The sequence below is a fragment of the Heptranchias perlo genome, chromosome 25 (assembly GCF_035084215.1).
Source record: "Heptranchias perlo isolate sHepPer1 chromosome 25, sHepPer1.hap1, whole genome shotgun sequence".
NCBI lineage: Eukaryota > Metazoa > Chordata > Chondrichthyes > Hexanchiformes > Hexanchidae > Heptranchias > Heptranchias perlo.
This window is the reverse complement of record NC_090349.1, coordinates 13,975,187-13,996,601: the sequence shown is the minus strand read 5'-3', so window position 1 is coordinate 13,996,601 and position 21,415 is coordinate 13,975,187. Positions and strand designations below refer to the sequence as shown.

Here is a 21,415-nt window from a genome sequence, read left to right as displayed (position 1 = left end):
AAAGTCCCCTGCCCCCATCTGATTTTGTTTCCTCTTATTGTTAAGATTTTGACTCGTTCTCGCTAGGGCTGGTGGTCTACCTCCATTGTCTTGCCTAAGTTGCCATTCTGCATGTTTGCATTTTGACAGTAAGTGTTAGCAAGCTACCCTACCATGGGAAGCATCACAGCAAGGCTGACCTTGTTATCATCCAAAAGATCCAACGGAAATCATGGACAACAGTCAAGACTTGTTCCCCTGGCTTTTTTTTCCCCCCTTGCCCCAAGTGTGGGCCAATTGTAGCAATCCTCCTACTATCCAGACTCAGATCGATTAATTCACCTTACCCTGGGGATTAAATTTGCATCTCCCTTTCTATTATGTATGTTGTCACGTTTATAACTCTTGCACAAGGAGGTTTAAGGTGTTACTATAAAGGTGGAAAGTTACACTAAAGGTAAATGATTGAGATTGGGGAAAGTCACTTTTGTTTCTACAGCTGCAACTGGTAGGTTACTGCTTTACAGAGTAGAAGAAATACAAATCAAGCCATCAGATTTGTTTTACATAACAGATGTTTACATAACAGTCATTCACTTCAGGTCATTCATTGGATGTGAACTGCTTTGTTATCCTGAGAGACCTGATAAAGTGTTGTATAAGTAAAAGTTCATTCTTTTAAATCACACCAAACAGTGCAGTTAGCAACTGAGCCATTGTCAGAGCCTCATTTGATTTAGTAAGTGGGTCAGTTGAATTATGCATAGATTTCATTTTGATTGTCATAGCAATTCATTTTACAAATACATTTTAAAGTAATGCTACAGCGAAATGGTTGTAACCTGTTAAATGTTTTCAGTGGCCTTATCTGGGTGCTGATGCATGTAATGTTCCAGCGCTAATCTGGCCAATAGTGGAATAGGCTTGTGTAATGAGTGTGATTTATAGTAATAGTTAGGTTCTTATTGCAGTCTGTCAACTTGAAATTTAATTGCTACTTCCATATTTTATTACATTATTATGAATTTTGTGTTGCTCTGTCTAAATTCAAGATATAGTTGCGGAGATGTGAGCATTAGGGTACCAGACGGATAAGCTGAATGGCCTTTTTTAATGTTTGCCCAGAGAGGTTATCTAAAGTTTTGCATACATGCAATGTGCTGACATTATGGACAGTGCCACCAACAGTTTAAAGAAATGATTGCACCTCAAATGACCTTAACTGAACCAGCAGAGAGATTTGACTCTTCAGATGCTATCGTACTTTGGAGAACATGCCAGAAGTGAATACCAGTAATCGAAATGCGTTAGTTGAGATTGTGGTCAGAATAAGTACCCAGAACTAATAATTAGCAGCTGTGAGAAATAAGAAAACTGTGCTGGAGATCACATTCTAGCTGAGTTAAGCCACCACACAACGCTGACGTATGGCAAGACCTCAGGCAGGAAATGTAAGAAGCTGCTCAGAAACAACTTTCCTCGTACACACTAACTCGTTCTTTCACAAGACTCTTTTCAACTTTGTTGTTCTGCACAATAGGTTTGGCCTTTACATTTTTCTCAACTATAATGGTAATTGCTTTGACATCAAATCAAGGAAGCAACATACTCTTCATAGCTGCATTCTTGCACATGGAGGTTTAAGGTGTTGCTATAATGTGTTTCAAAAGTGGACAGTTACACTAAAGATAAATGATTGAGATTGGAGAAAGTCACTTTTGTTTCTACAGCTGCAACTGGTAGGTTACTGCTTCACAAAGTAGAAGAAATACAAATCAGGCCATCAGGTTTCGTGTTCCCGGTACTTGCAGCATTATTTTATTGCATGTGATTTAGTGAGATAGATGGGCAAGGGGAAAAAAAATCATTAATGAAGTTACGAGTGTTGCAAGAGACTTCTCCCTCCAAAAGAGACAAAAGTTGGATAATCGATTTTCAAGTTAGAGACAGCTTGCATTTGTGTAGCACTTTATCACTCCCTCAGAACATCCCAAATGGCATCACAGCCAATGAATTACCTTCGAAGTGGAGTCACTATTATGTAGACAAACACAGCAGCCAATTTGCACGCCGATAGATCCCACAAACAGGAAATGAGATACATAACCAGTTAATCTATTTTTGGTGATATTGCTTGAGGGAGAAAGGTGGGCCCTGACAATGGGGGAACTCCCTGCTCTTCTTAGAATAGTGCTGTGGGATCTTTTATATCCACCTGAACATTCAAAGGGACCTTAATTTAATTTCCCATCCAAAGGGTGCCACCTCCAACAATGCAGCTCTGCCACAGTACCACACTGCCTAGATTATGTGCCAAATGTAAAACATTTTGGAGTGTTTTTTTGAGAACATTCCCAGATTATATGTGGGGACTCCTATGAGCAAATGCTTATTTAATGCATAAATAAGCATAAAACCTGGAGGAGAACTTTTTTTGCAAGGGCGTTCTGTTTTGTAATTGTGAATATGTAATAAGGCTTTGATTGTATCCTTTCAATTGGCTCACTGGTGGATTACAGTAAAAACTCCTTTTCATTCAGCTCATTATGGAGCAAGCCTGCTATTGCACACAATTGCACACTCACAATTCATACAAGCAGCATTCGCTGCCAGTTCCCAGCAGCAGTGGGGACAATGCGATCTGTGTGACTTTTCTATTTGTTTGATGGAAAAACAAACTAACCATAATTCCTGTTCTGTTCTTGTTTCAGAATTTCATTTGGCTGCTGTGGACGATTCACTGCTGCTGAACTACTCTCATTTTCCCTTTCAATCTTGCTTGTGCTTATCTGGGTATTAACGGGGCACTGGCTACTGATGGATGGTGAGTGAAACAACTTGTGGGTGAATGTCACCCTTTTAAGAACTGAAACACCTTTTATATTGTCCTCTAGCGCACCAAGTCTGTTTTCCTAAATTGGTATTCTGCTGATCATCAAGGATTCCCCACTCCTCTATGAAACATTTTTTTGCCTAGTATGCATGCAAAAAGCTATATTAACTTGCTGCAGTAGATGTAATGAAAAGTGTTGATGTGAAATACAATTTTTGCGATACATTAAAGAACTGGAGCCCAGATTTTTTTCATTATGCTGATGTGCATCAGGGGAGAACGAGCACAGAAACTTCTGACGTGTAAATACGTGAAGATAGACTTCTCAATGTGGAATGAGTACACGTTCTGAGCCAATGGCATTAATTAAAATGACTCTTGTATGCAGTTTAGCCCCAGTTGGTGGATGTTGTCGTCCCTCAGTTGCAAGGAGGGACAGTTCTAGCCTACACTGACCTGTATCGTAGAAAGGGTGTCGACGTTATGGCAGTAACATCTCTGTCAAAACTTCTCGCGAGGACCTGGATTAAGTAGTTGGTGACTAGTAACTCTTATTTGCAGCATTAGATTTGGATGTCAAGAAATTAAGGTGACTGGTGCATCGCAAGCTGCCTTGTGTAGCTATTTCTATCGTGCTGAAGGCAGATATCGATTGCATAACTGATGAAGAAACTTAGAGGTTTTTTATAAAAATTCGTTCATGGGATGTGGGCGTCGCTGACAAGGCCGGCATTTATTGCCCATCCCTAATTGCCCTTGAGAAGGTGGTGGTGAGCCGCCTTCTTGAACCGCTGCAGTCCGTGTGGTAAGAGCAGCTTGGTGCAAGAGCAGCTGGAATGTGTTATCCAGAGGCTGGGTAGGAGAACATGTGCTTCCTATATCCAGGGCTCATTGCCTATCTTGATTGCGTTGAAAGAGTAACTAGATGCTGCTGAGACTCTGCATCTCCAACTGGTGGAATTGCTATTCGATGGGCCATGGTGTGTCCACGCTTTAATCGGAAGGATGGCGGCAATGCACTCGCACATTTCCTGGTGAGCTGTATTGCTGACCATGTCACTTGTGAGGAGCTCCTGGTACTTCAGCAAGCGTTCAGACCCGTGTGTACCATCGTCTAATGGCCAACTATTCTCCTTGGGAGGGGAGGAACAGAATAAGTAGGGCCAAGGTGTCTCCAAGATGACAAGTATGCTGATGGAAGTTTGAAACCAAGTCAACGCTCTGTCAGACTTGGTAATTACCATAGGCAGCCAAGTCTACAAATGTACAGAGTGTGAGGGGGTACAGCTGTCATTGGGGGCTGGGTTTCTATCCATCTGTTCCAGATAACTCTGCAACCCAGTGCCCATTGGGTAAGGTGGCACCAGCTGAATAAGCAGCAGGAAGGTTACCAATGCTGTATTGTTAGGCTGCACAGTTTTAGCTGATTAAACTCCAGTCATACCCCTGCATGCATTTTAGGGTCCCCAAGTCTGCTAACACGTGCCAAAGCTCGCTGAACCTGGATAGTTTGATGTGTGCGTGCATTCTATATCAGGCAACCAAAACTGCCTGTGTGGATTTCTCCATAGTTTGTTTTGACACTTTAAACACGGGGATGGGCGTGCACCTCTATCAGCCGACCAAAAAAGGGCCCATCTTCCATTGTTGAAAATGTATTATAGTTAATAAATATTTCCATTATGGTCAATAAGAAACCTCCCATTGTACCATTGCAAAAATCCCATTTGTGCTATTCTGATTTGTTTGAGGGAAGAGTAGTGTATCCGTTCAGCAGCTTGTTTCTTTCCAATAGAAATATTCACTTAAATGAGGTCCAAAGAGACTTAGTGGTCCATGTACATATATCATTAAAATGTCATGGACAGGTACAGAAAATAATCAAAAAGGCTAATGGAATGCTGGCCTTTATAGATAGAGGACTAGAATACAAGGGGGTAGAAGTTATGCTACAGCTATACAAAGCCCTGGTTAGACCACACCTGGAATATTGTGTTCAGTTCTGGGCATCGCACCTTAGGAAGGATACATTGACCTTGGAGGGAGTGCAGCGTAGATTTACTAGAATGATACCTGGACTCCAAGGGTTAAATTACAAGGAGAGATTACTCAAACTAGGGTTGTATTCCCTGAAATTTAGAAGGTTAAGAGGTGATTTGATCGAAGTTTTCAAGATATTAAGGGGAACTGATAGGGTAGATAAAGAGAAACTATTTCTGCTGGTTGGGGAGTCTAGGACTAGGGGACATAGCCTAAAAATTAGAGCAGGACTTTCAGGGGTGAAATTAGGAAACATTTCTACACTAAAGGGTGGTAGAAGTTTGGAACTCTCTTCCACAAATGGCAGTTTTAAATTTGAGATTGATAGATTTTTTTTAACCAAAGGCATTAAAGGATATGGGGCTACGGCAGGTATATGGAGTTCGAGCATAGATCAGCCATGATCTTACTGAATAGTGGAACAGGCTTGAGGGGCTAAATGGCCTATTCTTGTTCCTATGTTCAACTTAAAGAACTTAAAAAAAAAATTTGCAGCATTTCCAATGTTAAGACATTTACAGTGAGTTCCTCTGCCAGTAGCCTTGAAAAAGAGTATGCTGTGAAAATATGGGAAGCAGAGAGATGGAGTTGGTTGCAGGATAGGAATTTCTCTGCAGTAAAAGCTGTGGATCTGTGATATGTAAAACTGAGGTGGTACAGTGCTACCTCTGTTGGGAGGGTTTAATTATAGCATACAAATTTTACATAGGCATTTCCATTATAACGGTTAAGATGGAAAAAAACTACTCCCTCCACATGGGTTTAAAGCTACCTACATGATGGCTCTGCTGCCCAGACTGAGCGACATAGACATGTTGGGCCGAAGGGCCTGTTTCCATGTTGTAAACGTCTATGATTCTAAACTTCTATGTTAATGTTGATGCATCTAATTGTGCAACAAGTGGCTACTATTTGGGCAGAGGGCGGCACCACATTTTCTAGCTGCAGCCCCCCAATCCACATGCGTAGGCCAGTAATGCAGCTTTATTATTGCTGGTCTTCTCAGACCTTCCCTAATATTAAAGACTGTCCATAGCCATAGCAAAAAAAAAAATTAGTTGTGTTATTTGAGGAAACATGATAGTGGTGGCTGTGTATCATTGAAAACACTCACTCGCATCCTGGAGTATGCAGCAGGCACAAAAGTAGTTATGTCAATTTACATCACTGGATTTGTTAAACTGCTTCACTTAGTCACCTGCACCTAGTGAATCTCAAAAGTATTGTACACACAAGAAACTTTTGTTTTCAACATCGACGCATATGAAGCCATGATAGGAATGGGCTAAAGTTAGTTTTGGATTAAATCCAACACTGGGGGATTTTCTCCGTCTCAGCACTGACCAGTAACCACCCAAGTCTGCCATCAATATGTTCTGTTTCCACCAGCCTATGTCCTCTTGAAGTCTATTACTATCCTCCTCACTATTTACTACACTTCCAAATTTTGTGTCATCTGCAAATGTTGAAATTGTGCCCTGTACACCCAAGTTCAAGTTATTAATATATATCAAAAAAAGCAGTGGTCCTAGTACCAACCCCTGTGTATACTTTCCTTCAGTTCGAAAGACAACCGTTCACCACCGCTCTGTTTCCTGTCATTTAGCCAATTTTGTATCCATGCTGCCACTGCCCCTTTTATTCCATGGGCTTCAATTTTGCTGACAAGCCTTATATGTGGCACTTTTATCAAACGCCACTTGAAAGTCCATATACACATCAACCTTCTGTTGTTACCTCATCAAAAAACTCAATCAAGTTAGTTAAACATGATTTGCCTTCAACAAATCCTTGGTGGCTTTCCTTTATTAATCCACACTTGTCCAAGTGACTATTAATTTTATCGTTTCTAAAAGCTTCTCCACCAACCAGGTTAAACTGACTGGCCTGTAGTTTTATCCTTACACCCTTTTTTGAACAAGGGTGTAACCTAACTTTTACCCTAGTAACTGCAACTTGGTGTTTAGACTAAATTTTGAGCGAGATTAATCGGATTTCACCTAATATCTTTGCAATCAACCTTTATAGCTTTAATGAAAAATACTGTAGAGCAGTCTAAAACTTACAGGGAGACTGGGAACTGCATCAAAGGATGAGAATCTGGAGCAGTGCTCCAAAAATTGTGGCTGGGAAATGAAAATGGCAATGTGGATTGTGACGCAGAGACCATCCATTGGAAGAATAAAGCCACACAGATTCCCTTTGTATTGGCCTAGACCAGAACTAAGAAAGTAAATACTTCTTCTGTCCTTAAAAATCCACGTACCTCACTGTAACGTGACCAATCTTGAAGAAAACATACTGTACAAAATATTTGTTTTCGGTAAAGTACTTGAAGTTGTTGACTTAGTGATTGCACATGGACTGCTTGTTCCATTGGGTGGGGGTGGGGGGTTAATGTTTCCCTCAATTGATCTGAATTTTTTCTTTCCTCCTCTCCCCCATGTGTCAGCAAGGCTCTATGCTAGCACACTCCTCTCTGAGTCAGAAGGTTATCGGTTCAAACCCAACTTTAGGACTTGATCACAATCTAAGACATTTTAGTGCAGTATTGAGAGGGTGCTGCATTGTCGGAGTTGGCGTTTTTTATGTCATATGTTAAACTGAGGCACTGGCTGGTTATTCAGATGGGTGTAAAAAAAATGCCATGGCACTTTTTCAAGGGAAGCAGGGCACCTGCAGAACTCCCCTGCTCTAAGATTCATTCCTCAACCAGCACCACTAAAACAGATTAACTGATCGATCATCTTTTGCTGTTTGTAAGACCTTGCTGTGAGCAAATTGGCTGCCGTGTTCGCCTACACTTCAAAAGTAATTCATTGGCTGTGTAGTGTTCCGTGACATCCTGAGAATATGAAAGGCACTATATAAATGCAAGCTATTTATTTCTACATGTTCCTCAAAATGTGTCAACCATCTCAAAGCAACTTCTTTCAGTACTTCAACTGGATTTGTTAGTAAACTGGTAAGACTTTGGCAGCGTAGGGATCCTTAGCAGTTCTATTTTCCTTTGCCTTCAGTTTTCTCCCTCCCCTCTTGATGGTGGTGATCTGTGCTGGGTTACAGCTTCACAAGTACCTGCAACCATCCAGTACATTAATAAAGTAGGCATTCTCATTCGTAAGCTTAGATTTTCACAAGCATAAAATAAGCAGATTAATGGTCAAAATGCTTTTGATAACAGTGTTATGCTGTTCCAGAGTGGAGGGCATCACTCCCAAACATGATCTCTCACAATGGCCACTTGCATGGACTTTCAGTAGAGGTCATTGGATTGTGATCGGGAGAGGGACTTTGGCTGATATTCCCATTCCCACTGCCTTGAATGAGGACCTTTAGCGTGCCTCCACTTTTGACTATGCTTAGATACATAAACTCAGCACAGACCTAGGTCCTTTGTGCCATGTGGTCTATTTATCTACGGGGCTCCCAGTTCACCAGCTTTTTCAATTATAGTATTTCAATGTATAGAGACAAAAGTATCTAACTACCATCTTAGGGCTTCTGTACAGGGGCTGCATGCTACTGCACATTTGATATTTCTGAGGCAATGCAGTAGGGTAAAAATGTACAGTTATTAAAAGCACATTTTGACCATTAATCTGCTTATTTTATGCTTGTGAAAATGCAAACAATTTTCCACTATCTCTCAATTAGATTGTTAGTGGATGGGAAAGAAAGTGTTGAATCATCACAATCAACATAATTTGCTGCCTGACTACCACCATTTTGCATAAAAAGCCACCCCACACACACTTTTTTACTTTTTATGCCAATGACCTTTATTAATTTAAATATTTTTCTGGGATGGCATTTGTTAAATCTCGGTGTGATTGTGAAAACCTGTACTTTGTATTAACACAACCATTGACAGCACTGCTAGTGGTCTTACTGTGCAGGTAGCTTTAAAGTTCCAAATAGGAAGAACTTGCACTTGTAAAATGCCTTTCAGGTCCTCAGGATGGTCCAAAGCACTTTACAGCCAATTAAGTGCTTTTGAAGTGAAGTCAGTGTTGTTTTGTAGGCAAACGTGGTAGCCAATTTGTGCACAGCAAGGTCCCACAGACAACAATGAGATAATGACAAGTTAATCTGTTTTTGGTGGTGTTCATTGAAGGATAAATGTTTGCCAAGACACTGAGAAAACTCTCATGCTCTTCAAATAGTGCTGTGGAACTTTTATGTCCACCTAAGAGGGCAGATGGAGTCTCGATTTAACGTCTCATCCGAAAGACTGCACCTCTGACAATGCAAATCTCCTTCTACTAGATTTTGTGTTCAAGTCTCTGCAATGGGACTTGAACTCACAAATTTCAGACTTCGAGGCAAGAGTGCTACCACTGAGCCGAGGCATCATAGAATAGGAAATGGAAGGTACTGATTCACAACACAAATCTCCCTTTGTACATTGTGGTGATTATTGTAAAGGCTGAATGGATAATACGTCACTAAATTTTCCATTCAGGCCAGTAAGTCTAGTAAGAAAGTAGAGCATGTTAAATCAGTGTATTTGTTAAGATAGTTTTTAATTCTGTTTTTAATAGTTTTTCATTTTAATTCTACACTGTTTTTAATTCTGCTGTTCTAGTTAATTGTCACTCTTGTGTTTACTTAGCCGATGACCAATTGCAGAACAGTGGTTAATTATAAGGCAGTAATTGTGTCTTACTGCAATAATTGTCTCTTTGGGGAGACCTGCCCTAAACCAACAAGAGTAACAACTTGCAGTTATATAGCGCCTTTGACACACAAACCGCAAGGCCAAAATCACAAGAATTGAGGCTTGACTCATTTGAACCCTGAAATTAGATTGGCGTCTTAAATTTACAGAGCAGTATCTATTATTGCATTGGTGATGAATTTTTAAAATTACTATGTTGCCATTGTTATTTGACGATGACTTCTAATGTTAGGAACTGAATGCAAGTTGGTTTTGTGTTATGGGACTAGTAGTGATATTGTAACTTATTGCAAAATAGAAATTAACAAGTAAATAATATATTTCTAACTGCCTTTTGCTTGATGCAAATAACCACATGCTAGCCAGAGTACCTGTATGAACCTTGTTTTGTTTTTAGCTGATTTATTTGTTCACTTGAATTTTAAAAAAGACAGCGACATTCAGAAATGTATTACTGCATCAGTTTATAGTAGAAGGATATCCTTCTGTGGGGAGAGATAGGAGCCATGGTATGTTGACTTGCACACACTACAGGTAACGTCAGCAAGTCAATAGCCACTTGGGGAATCTTCAAATGCAGCTCCCTCTTTTCAAAACCCAAAATACCACTCAAAGTACTTTTCCCCCTTTAATTAGCATCGGTTGCTGCTCCTGCAACCTACCACCTAGTATGCTAACGTTTTCCAAATATAGAATTTGAGAAGTTAGGCTCAATTTTAATTTAACTTATTCCAGGTTTTGGCTTCAAATTTTGATCTTGACACCAAAAAAAGGCTTTCTACAACACCAAGTTGTGCCAGATGTCTTCCATCAGAACACAAGTCTGCATTTTACAAAATCTTGAATTGTTTCAAAGAATGCAGTGGGTAAAGTGGAACGTGTGGCCTTTCTGTGCTGATTTTTTTTTTAGGGACAAGCAGGAGGAGAGCATGCAGTAAAGTTGTTGACATAGGATTTTTAAAGGCAGAGAGGATTTTCAGCAACGTTCATCTGGGACTTTTAAACAGAAATTGAAAATTTATTCAGTTCAATGAAGAGCCTCAGTGAATTTCCTCACGTGTGGATAGGTAACAGAAAAAAAGCAATAAAGTTAGTTAGAAGTTTTTTTAAAATCCTATAGCCTGCAATTGCAACTTCTCAACTTAAATTTTTTCTTGACTTCCTGTGTCTGTTTGCCTCTCCTCACTCTTATCACTGAAGTCCCTCGTTATATTTTTTATTCAAAAGTAATTTATTTTCCCAGTTTTCCTACAATTTTTCAATTCTAAGATTATAGGTTATATTCAGTCATGGGGGTAGAAATTGAAGCCAGTTATGCTCCTATCACACCCAAACTGATTTCAAGCTAATTCAGCACAGGTCAGAAATTGAACCTGGAGCTTTTCTGTACCATGTGTCTTGGTATCGCACTGAGCTGTACGTTTACCTGCTGAATCATTGGAGGAGCAGCACTTGGAGTTTAAAAAGCTATCAATTGTATTTGCCATGCATTTCTAAGAACATAAGAAATAGGAGCAGGAGTAGGCCAGACGGCCTCTCGAGCCTGCTCCACCATTCAATAAGATCATGGCTGATCTTCGACCTCAACTCCACTTCCCCGCCTGATCCCTTGATTCCCTTAGTGTCCAAAAACCTAATGATCTCAGTCTCGAATATACTCAACGACCGAGCATCCACAGCTTTCTGGGGTAGAGAATTCCAAATATTCACAACCCTCTGAGTGAAGAAATTCCTCTTCATTTCAGCCCTAAATGTCCGACCCCTTATCCTGAGATATGTCCCCTAGACTCTCCAGCCAGGGGAAACATCCTCTCAGCATCTACCCTGTCAAGCCCTATTAGAATCTTATATGTTTCAATGAGATCACCCGCATTCTTCTAAACTCCAGAGAGTATTTGCCCAAACTACTCAATCTTTCCTCACAGGACAACCCTCTCAGTCCAGGAATCCATCTAGTGAACCTTCGTTGCACTGCCTCTAAGGCAAGTATATCCGTCCTTAGCTAAGGAGGCCAAAACTGCACACAATAAAATTGCAGCAAGACTTCCTTACTCTTGTACTTCAACCCCCTTGCAATAAAGGCCAACATACCATTTGCCTTCCTAATTGCTTGCTGTACCTACATGTTAACTTTGTGTTTCATGTACAAGGAGACCTAAATCCCTCTGAACACCGACATTTAATAGTTTCTCACCATTTAAAAAATATTCTGATTTTCTATTTTTCCTACCAAAGTGAATAACCTCACATTTCCCCACATTATATTCCATCTGCCACCTTCTTGCCCACTCACTTAACCTGTCTATATCCCTTTGCATCCTCCTCAGAGCTTACTTTCTCACCTAGCTTTGTATCGTCAGCAAACTTGGATACGTTACACTGGGTACATTCATCTAAGTCATTAATATGGATTGTAAATAGCTGAGGTCCATGGATGAATCACTTTTACCGTGGAGTTTTTATTTTTCAATGGAGTATATATTCATTGACAATTTTGAAATATTTCTTTAAATGCTTGCCATTGCTTATCTACCGTCATACCTTTTAATCTAATTTTCCAATCTGCCTAAGTGTCAGGAAACTGAAAGTAGTGGTGAGCGATTATTTTTTGGACCGGAGGGAGGTATACAGTGGTGTTCTCCAGGGGTCGGTACTAGGATCACTGCTTTTCTTTGATATATATTAATGACTTGGACTTGGGTGTACAGGGCACAATTTCAAAATTTGCAGATGACACAAAACTTGGAAGGGTAGTGAACAGTGAGGAGGATAGTGATAGACTTCAAGAGGACATAGACAGGTTGGTGGAATGGGCGGACACGTGGCAGATGAAATTTAACGCAGAAAAGTGTGAAGTGATACATTTTGGTAGGAAGAATGAGGAGAGGCAATATAAACTAAAGAGTACAATTCTAAAAGGGGTGCAAGAAGAGAGAGATCTGGGGGTATATGTGCACAAATCATTGAAAGTGGCAGGGCAGGTTGAGAAAGCGGTTAAGAAAGCATACGGGATCCTGGGCTTTATAAATAGGGGCATAGAATACAAAAGCAAGGAAGTCATAATGAACCTTTATAAAACACTGGTTCGGCCACAACTGGAGTATTGTGTCCAGTTCTAGGCACCGCACTTTAGGAAGGATGTGAAAGCCTTAGAGAGAATGCAGAGAAAATTTCCTAGAATGATTCCAGGGATGAGACACTTCAGTTAAGTGGATAGACTGGAGAAGCTGGGGTTGTTCTCCTTAGAGCAGAGAAGGTTGAGAGGAGATTTGATAGAGGTATTCAAAATCATGAAGGGTCTAGACGGAGTAAACAGAGAGAAACTGTCCCCATTGGCAGAAGGGTCAAGAAACTGAGGACATAGATTTAAGGTGATTGGCAAAAGAACCAAAGGCGACACAAGGAAAAGCTTTTTTACACTGCAAGTGGTTATGATCTGGAATGCATTGCCTGAGGTGGTGGTGGAGGCAGATTTAGTCGTGGCTTTCAAAAGGGAATTGGATAAGTACTTGAAGGATAGAGCAGGGAAGTGGGATCAGCTGGATTGCTCTTGCAGAGAGCCGGCATGGACTTGATGGGCCGAATGGCCTCCTCCTGTGCTGTAACCAATCTATGATTCTACCTTAGCCAACTCACCGCTCATACCGATATAATTGGCTTTTTTTAAGTTTAAGACTCTAGTTTCAGGCTTAAGTACGTTACTCTCAAACTCAATGTGAAATTCTATCATATTATTATCACTCTTCCCCAGAGGATCCTTTACTATGAGATTACTAGTTAACCCTGTCTCATTACTCAAGACAAGATCTAAAATAGCCCGTTCCCTGGTTGGTTCCACGACTTGTTGTTCTAAGAAACAGTAGCCTAAGCAAGTGGTTCTATTTAGAAATAGCTATGTGATATAGTTTTCCATGCTTGTTAAGTACAAGAGAAAGTTACTGATCACTAATTTTATTTGCCAGTTAGGTTGAAATTAAATGAAATTGACAAAAATGTACTGCAGAATGGGGAAGTAGTAATGTACACACAGACTGCCACCTCCTAGTTGTATGATCTCTTTCTGTTCTAACCTTCAATTGTGTAAGCTTCACCTATTAATGTCCCAATGAATGCAGCAGATCTTTTGAAAAACTCAGACTGTAGACTTTATTATGCTCTAATCCCCCAGTTTTGTTACATCTTCAGTGCCATGCGGTAGGTAGACCACCTTGAAGGAAATAACTGTCATTAGTACCAATTCCTAGTGGACATGAGTGCAGTGCACAAAATTGTCGATTTGCTTGTAACTCAGGGCAATGCCAGCTGGTGTAGGAAATGGAAGCAGGTAGTTGACCTGGGAATACTTGAAGTTGAGACTAAATGCACATAATGAAAGACCGTTACGTTCCCCTGTACTGACATCCCTCAGTATGAGCTCAAAATTCATCTGAGGCTTTATTCCTAGTGTTGTTATCCGATTTACTAAGGACGTAGGAAATCTGGGAGTATTTGGATCCAATTTGGATCTGTCAATTTTTTAGGATACCTTTCTCTTTCTGGCTGTGCCAAAATGCACAGATATCCAGGATTCCATTTATGAAACTATGCTCCTTTTAAACATCTGGTAACATTGAAAAAGCAGAATGCCTCTGGCAAAACTTAAAGCTCTACTTCTACTGCCAGGCTAGCTCTTTTTCAGACAGCATAAGCACGTGAAACACACTGTCTTTTATGAAAAAGTTGAAGTGCAGAGTTGAAGCAGGGAAGTTGGTGCATACATTAGGATGTAGGAAATCTGACTTATTTGTTGGCACCCACTGTACAAGTTCAACAAATCTCTATTGGTGCCCCAAGCAATCACCAGGTGTCAGACGTTATTTCTGTTGTCTCTCTGCATCCTATGATGTCACTTAACCAACAAAACGTTTTAACAGAAGTTTCATTGTGCATTGTTACTTCAGTGAATTTAAAATGAAGTGAAATCAGTTGATGTCCTGAATTATTCACACTTCACAGGGGTGGATATGTTAGAAGCGAAAGATGAGAAAAAGGTCCGTCTTATTCATTGTGCTCTACTTTTATAGCCCCCGAGCCAATTACTGATGTCTGTGAGCAAGATCCATCCACTCTGGAATAGGAGACTTCAAGCTCATTAAAGCTCTTAGCTTCCCCTTATGTTTTAATCAGCTCTTTGTCCTCTACTCAAGTGCAGAGCCTTCCCAGTCAAATACTATAGCTGTTGCAAATTTGAATAACATCACTATAATGGCCTTAATTCTTAATAAATTGAAGTCTCATTGTAATGACTGCATTAATAAATGGCATCAGGACACAATGTCTAAGGGTTTCTTGCATGGTTATGTTTAGCTGTACAAAACACTGCTAAATTAAAACGCATTGATGTATATTCAGCCTTGAGGTCTTGTGCAACTGGCACAAGATGCTACCTTTTCTGCATAGTTTATTCCAGTCACATAGCTGGTAAAATTCAAGTCTCTTTCATTCTGTGCTTAGAATTTACAGACTGCTACAGCAGTAAGGAGGGCTATCATTTGTGAGATTGCTGAGCATGTTAGAGGTAAAGTAGGATTTGAAGATAAGACTGTGGACCTCAGTGGGGAAATTTGATCTGTGAAGCCCAGGAGTTAATCTTCAATTGGAGCAACTGTTGCCAAAAGGTTGACCCATCTAGGATCATCTATTAAAATAAGCTATGTTGTGAAACCAGCCTAATTTTGCTTGTCATTCAATTTAGTATTTATACAGCATTAGTTCAGTACATTCATTGGGCAATTAAGTGAATAGAGCTTAGCAAGTTGTATGTATACGTTGTTTCCAGTTTGTCCTGGCCAATATTCTTCCTTCAACCAACAAATAGACTACTGGCCATTCATTTCATTGCTGTTTGTGAGACATTGCTTAGTGCAAAATGGCTGCCACGTTTGCCTGCACAAGTGACTGCACCTCAAAGTCATTCATTGTATGTGTAATGCTTTGGGTTGTTTGAGAAATGCAACAGGGTGCTAAATAATTGCAATTCCTTTTCTTTCTTCCCACAAGAAATGTGTATTCATGAGCCCATGGTGCTTATGTGTGTGTTTCTCAGGTTTTCACCCTTTTCTGCAGAAGGTGGTGACTCATGCTTGGAGTATAGTTCCATAGCCGCTGGCAGCCCTCTATCACCCAAGCTGGTGAGTGCTTCCAAGGTGGCTGAACCACCATGGAAACATTGCAATCATTTTCCTCACCCAATGTGCACAGGCACGCACTTGGATGGGCCACTGGACAATGACTGGGAGCAGAACCCTGGCTTATTTTTTATTTCTCCCCCCACCCTACTTTGTAGCTCACCTCAGCCATAGTTGAGATTACCGAACACAGCAAAGACCACAGATCAAATCTTGAATCGTACGTCATTGTACTACTTCTCACTAAATCTCTGAAAAGTCCAAATTATGATTTTTAATTTGTGACCAGTAAATCAATCCCCAATTCCAGACATTTGCAGTCTTATGGTAATCCAGAGTAGTTACTGGAGATCAATACTGAAAAATAAATCTCTTATATTGGGTCTCCCAGACTCACCATGGTCTGCTTGGGCGACTCATGCAACAGGTCAATCATCAAGTGATGCCCATATTGAGCAGGGATTCATATTCTTCCTCGTTCTGGACGCAGATCCAATGACACCAATGCAACTGAGTTCAACAGTAGCGGACTTCAGTTAACTGACTCACTGCTTGTATCACCCAAACTGTTCTCCAGTCAGAAGGTGGCTTTCCAGCAGGCTGTTCTCGTTCCAAAAATTTGAAATTGTAAGGTTTTTTTAGGTGAAACATGCTGAAGTATCTTGACTGAAGGTTATTATTTCTCTTCCCCATTCCTAATAGTAAAGATCTATTGGATAAAATAATTTTCTGTCTTAAAAAGCAGGAAATGCACAGCAGGCCTATCAGCACATAAAAGAAAAAGCCAGGTTAACATTTTAGGTACCCTTCATCAGAACTTTTTCCTTTTACATCTGCGTTGTAATTAGTGTTATCATTTCCAAAACCTTGCAGAATATGTGGAATGAAGATTTATTCTGTGTTGACCCCCTTGGTATATTCATGAGGTATGTCGATAACATATTAAACTGCAGTCTGCTCTGAAATGATCAACATTGCTGGTGGCTGATAGTTGGCAAGAACTCAGTTATATTTATAGTTATAATTGAGGATTGTCTGCTTTTCTTGCACAGCGGGCCAACAACTGGGGTTTGAAAATACTTTGGTATTTGGACCTGGTTTATAGCTTATGCTTAAGTGGGGGGTGTGGTAGTCTACAATTTTATTTGATATGTGCAATTATCAAGTTTTGTTCATACTGCAAGTCATTTGTATTGTATTAATTTTAAGAGACCTTTTGTGAGCATAAATAGGCTGTTTCAAAAACAACATGTATAAATGTACTCTCTGCTGTGACAGCAGCCAGCCAATCTTTGTTGAAATTATTTTTTTTAAAATCGCTGTCACCTGGATGGCTATAATGGCAGCAAAATAACAGCACTACATTGTCATCGCTGCTAATAGGTCTCTGACGTTGGGCATCAGTGCTGTAAGGAAGTACGTGCTTCTGTCTGAAACCTCTTCCAACTGAAGATACATCATAATTGGTCAGGAAATTGAGGAATTAACATAAGCATTAAGATTCCATTTAGATACGCAAATAATTCCTAGCACTTATTTTATCTGAGATGCACATCTTTTAAACAAGTATGTTTATAAAATATGCACCCACCCCTTCCCCAATCCCACATCCTGCTTACTTTGAAAGATATACAAAGAACAGTAGTGGGTATGCTTCATTGGTGATCTCAGGGAGTCATTAACAATGCACGTTGTTGTATAATAAAAACAGAAAACGCTGGAAAAGCTCAGCAAGTCAGGCAGCATCTGTGGAGAAAGAAATAGTTAACATTTCATGTATATATGTGTATTTTATGAAAGACTGTTCCATTGTTGAATATTCTCAATGACTATCTAAAGGGATTACTTGTCACATTTCGTCTTAAATCATGAAATCCCTTCCTGCATCCAGAGGATGAAGTAAGGCGTAGCTGCAAAGTGCTTTTTAAAGTTGCAGAAACAAAGATGATTGCATTAGTCTTCCCTTAATAGATGCCCTGTGAAAGCTCAGTAGATTGGGAAATGTTGGAGGTTGTGTTGTTTAGCACCTGAACGTTAAATAAAAGTACTGTGATTTGTCAAGCATTTGTAACAGTAACTGACTTATTGAGCTCTTTTATCTTCAGAGCACCTAGAAACCAATACAATTTCCATTTTAAAATCACTGCTACATCACATGTTATATGTCTTCTAACTTCTACTATAGAAGCACGTCATTGCTACTTAGGAAAAAGATGCTTTACTTTTTGTAGAAGAAATAGATTTTAACAACCTTGTATGTTCACACTATTGGTATTTGTTCTTTGCCCTTGAATTTCTGCCAGTCTCTGAGCCCTTGTTCCAGCTATGTCAATGATATTTTAGCTAGCAGTGGTGCATACTACTTGGAGACCAACAGAAATTGTAGATGATTTGAATGTTTACAGTTTATTTTGTTTTTTCCCAGCCCACGTGGCCACTTACTTACAAGGGTTAATTATCTTTGACTGCAGTCAGCCATTAATGTATTATTTTCCCGTGAGAGGCTAAATTAAATCCTGATGACTGTAAGGAGTGATGTACGGTGGTATCAAATTATACTAAGTGATTGTTGCAACTATATAAACTGACCACATTTGACATAGGTTCTTCAACTGTGCCCATCTTTTTCAGATTAACAAAGATATTTGTAACATTTGTACATTGATTATGGACAGACTTTTGCATTATGAGCTTATGGGCAAATCTTGTCCTTTTGAAAAGAACAAGAGTTTGGAACAAACAAAGGCCTCTTGGTCCATCTGGCCACCTCCTTTCAACAGATGTATGCAGTGTGTACTGTCATGTCCCAGGGTATTTAATCTTCTGAGAGGAGTGACCAGCCCAAGGTAAAACTTCCAGCAAGAGACAACCGTGAAATGCTCCCTGACCATGTATGACAGACTATAAATCTGTTAGAATCCTATATTATTGAATCCTTACCATTTGTATTGTACATCTAGATAATTCCTTCAGGGCCAGCACCACATTTCTTTAGGCACTTTTGCACTTATCAGGGTTTTAGGAGAGGGATTCAAACCAATCTCTGCACATCTGTTTCATGTTTTTTTTTGCTGTGTAGCCTCTTTCCTGTAAGCCTGTTGGAAGTCAATTTTAAAAACCGAGACCCAGTCTTTTGTGCATCTGTTTTGTTCCAAGAAACATTTGTTCACAATTGTTCCAAGTTAGAAATAACTTCAATGTACTTCTAACAAAAAAAAATGACCATTTTACAGAATCTCTTTTTAATTTTTTAAAATCCCAATGCCTATGAATTTATCCAGTGAGCAAGAGAGTGATCTAGCCAAGGAAGGTCCCAGGTTTAATCCTCTTGTGATTGGTTAGTTGATCTCAACTGGGTTGGCAGTGGGGGCTACATTTGTCATCGGCACCTATGAGTTAGCGGAGGACTAGATTTCCTGCTTCTGACCACTACAAAACCTGCTGGAAGTGTGTGCATGTGATGGCCAGTGAGGACAGGATTGGCCTTAGCTTTGATGCCCCCACAACAAAATAGCTGTCAGTATTTTCAAGCCCCACTTTAGGATAATCCAAACTGACATTTCAGTGTAGTTGTGTCTGTCTGAAGCGCCTTGGAGCGTTTTACTATGTTAAAGGCACTATATAAATACAAATTGTTCCAGAATAAAATGTACAAAACCACAGAATATGTCTTAACTTGTATTAGCCTAGGACTAAACAGATATGACAACTCATTTTTTACCTTATCTTGGAAGTATGACTGCTGGATCCTTGTGAAATGATCTTCAGAGTGTGTTGGATGTAGAACCAGTGTTTATGCCAAACAAGTGGTCTGGAAACTGCAGATATTACCAGAAATGTAACCTTTTAAAAAAAAAAAAAACTTCAAAATATTAAAAATTAGAATTTGAGTTTGCGCACATCTTCATCTGCATCTGTTGCCAATTGGAGCAGAGCTGAAAGAAAAATATCATTGGCTTTATTTTAATAGCGCAGGCTTTTTAAAAAAAAAATTACAATGGCCTATTTTTGTATTGTGAAGCAGTGGTTGCATATTAACTACTGTGTGAAGCTGACTGATGGTCTCTTCCCCACCCCACCCCTTCCACCCTTGGTGGTGCCATTTGCACTGATGCATTCATCATCACACTGGCTTGTGTTAAATATAAACATCTGCTTTATTACTCACTGGTGAGATAAATTGTGTGTTCCACTGTTGCCTGTTTTTTCATTTGTAAAAGATTTGTGAGGAATTTAACCAGCACTTTTTGATGTATAGCTGTATCATAAATGGGTAATCCCTTCTTCATCCGTACCATAGTAAAACATTACAATTACCCTTATTATGACTCCAGTGCAACTAAATATACACTACTGCTGAACAACCACATGTTGCTGTTGCCTTTTAATTATGATTTTAATTTCAGTTAATAGGATTTGTATTTCATTGGTGCTATATGTGTGAATTTAGCAGTGGTTTCATAACCATTGTTTATTAGAATCACCACTGAATTTTGTAACAGCACAAGTGGGAGAGAACAGGAAATCTAAATGTCAACAGCTTAAAGTTAGAATATTGGGTGTTTGAAAAACTTGTTTTTTAAAAAAAAATCCATGTAGGAGCCGATTGTGTAAATTATTTAGCAAGCACAAATCCATTTCCACTTTGAACATGGATTGCATATTATCTTATTTAATGTGAATAATTAAATTAATTGTTTGAGGAGGGGAAAATGGGGACATTGAGTATAAATGTGTTGCTGCAGAACTGAAAGATCAAAAACTAATACAACCTGTAGCAAAAATATTAGAGGGGAACTAATCTAGTTTTGGGCTAAAGTTAGAGACTAATTTCACAAATTGAAGATAAATGAATTAATATTTCCCTTGCCTTTTACTTCTGCAGTGCAATTACCTCAGTGATTGTATAAGAATGCTAAATTTAACTGAGCCAATATTTGTTTTCAATTTTGATGTAGCTGATGCTGTTAGTCACATAGGTTGTTAGTATAAGAAAGTACACAGATGGTTTTATGAGTAATGTATTTAACATGTTCAAAACTGGTAAGGCACGGCCAGTAAAATGCCCTAAAATACTACTGGTCTGATCATTTGGTGTGTATCTTTAGGACTTTTATCACAATTAGTAGGTGTATCCTTCTTGTCCTCCTTCATCATTTGTCCTCTTATCCATCTCTGGGACCAACTAGTTCCCAGTTCAACTTGCCATCTGCATAAAGACAAGAGAATAACGATAGAAGTACTTCGTATGGAGTGAGTCTTTTATCTGGGACTGAGCTTATAGGCTGTTCGTCTCATGATTCAGATAACTTGCGACTTTCAAGCATCGTCTGAGCCCTTTGAATTGCAGCCTTGTGATTCATCCCCATCCTTTTTTTTTATTCGCTCATGGGATGTGGGCGTCGCTGGCAAGGCCAGCATTTGTTGCCCATCCCTAATTGCGCAAGATTGTACAACTGAGTGGCTTGCTAGGCCATTTCAGAATCAACCACATTGCTGTGGGTCTGGAGTCACATATAGGCCGGGTAAGGATGGGAGGTTTCATTCCCTAAAGGGCATTAGTGAACCAGTGGGTTTTTACGACAATCCGGTAGTTTCATGGCCACCATTACTGATACTAGTTTTTTTAAATATAATTCCAGATTTTTTATTTAATTAATTGAATTTAAATTCCCCAGCTGCTGTGGCGGGATTTGAGCTCATGGTGCCGGATTA

At 39.6% G+C, this 21,415-nt stretch overlaps 1 protein-coding gene across 1 annotated transcript in view; it reads left to right on the top strand.

The window, feature by feature from the left end:
* Nucleotides 1-21,415, top strand: part of sppl3 (signal peptide peptidase 3) — a 167,748-nt gene that overhangs the window by 122,223 nt on the left and 24,110 nt on the right. Inside the window, exon 6 of the mRNA XM_068005665.1 lies at nt 2,691-2,803. Coding sequence (XP_067861766.1) covers nt 2,691-2,803 — 113 coding nt within the window. The remainder of the gene's footprint in view (nt 1-2,690; nt 2,804-21,415) is intronic.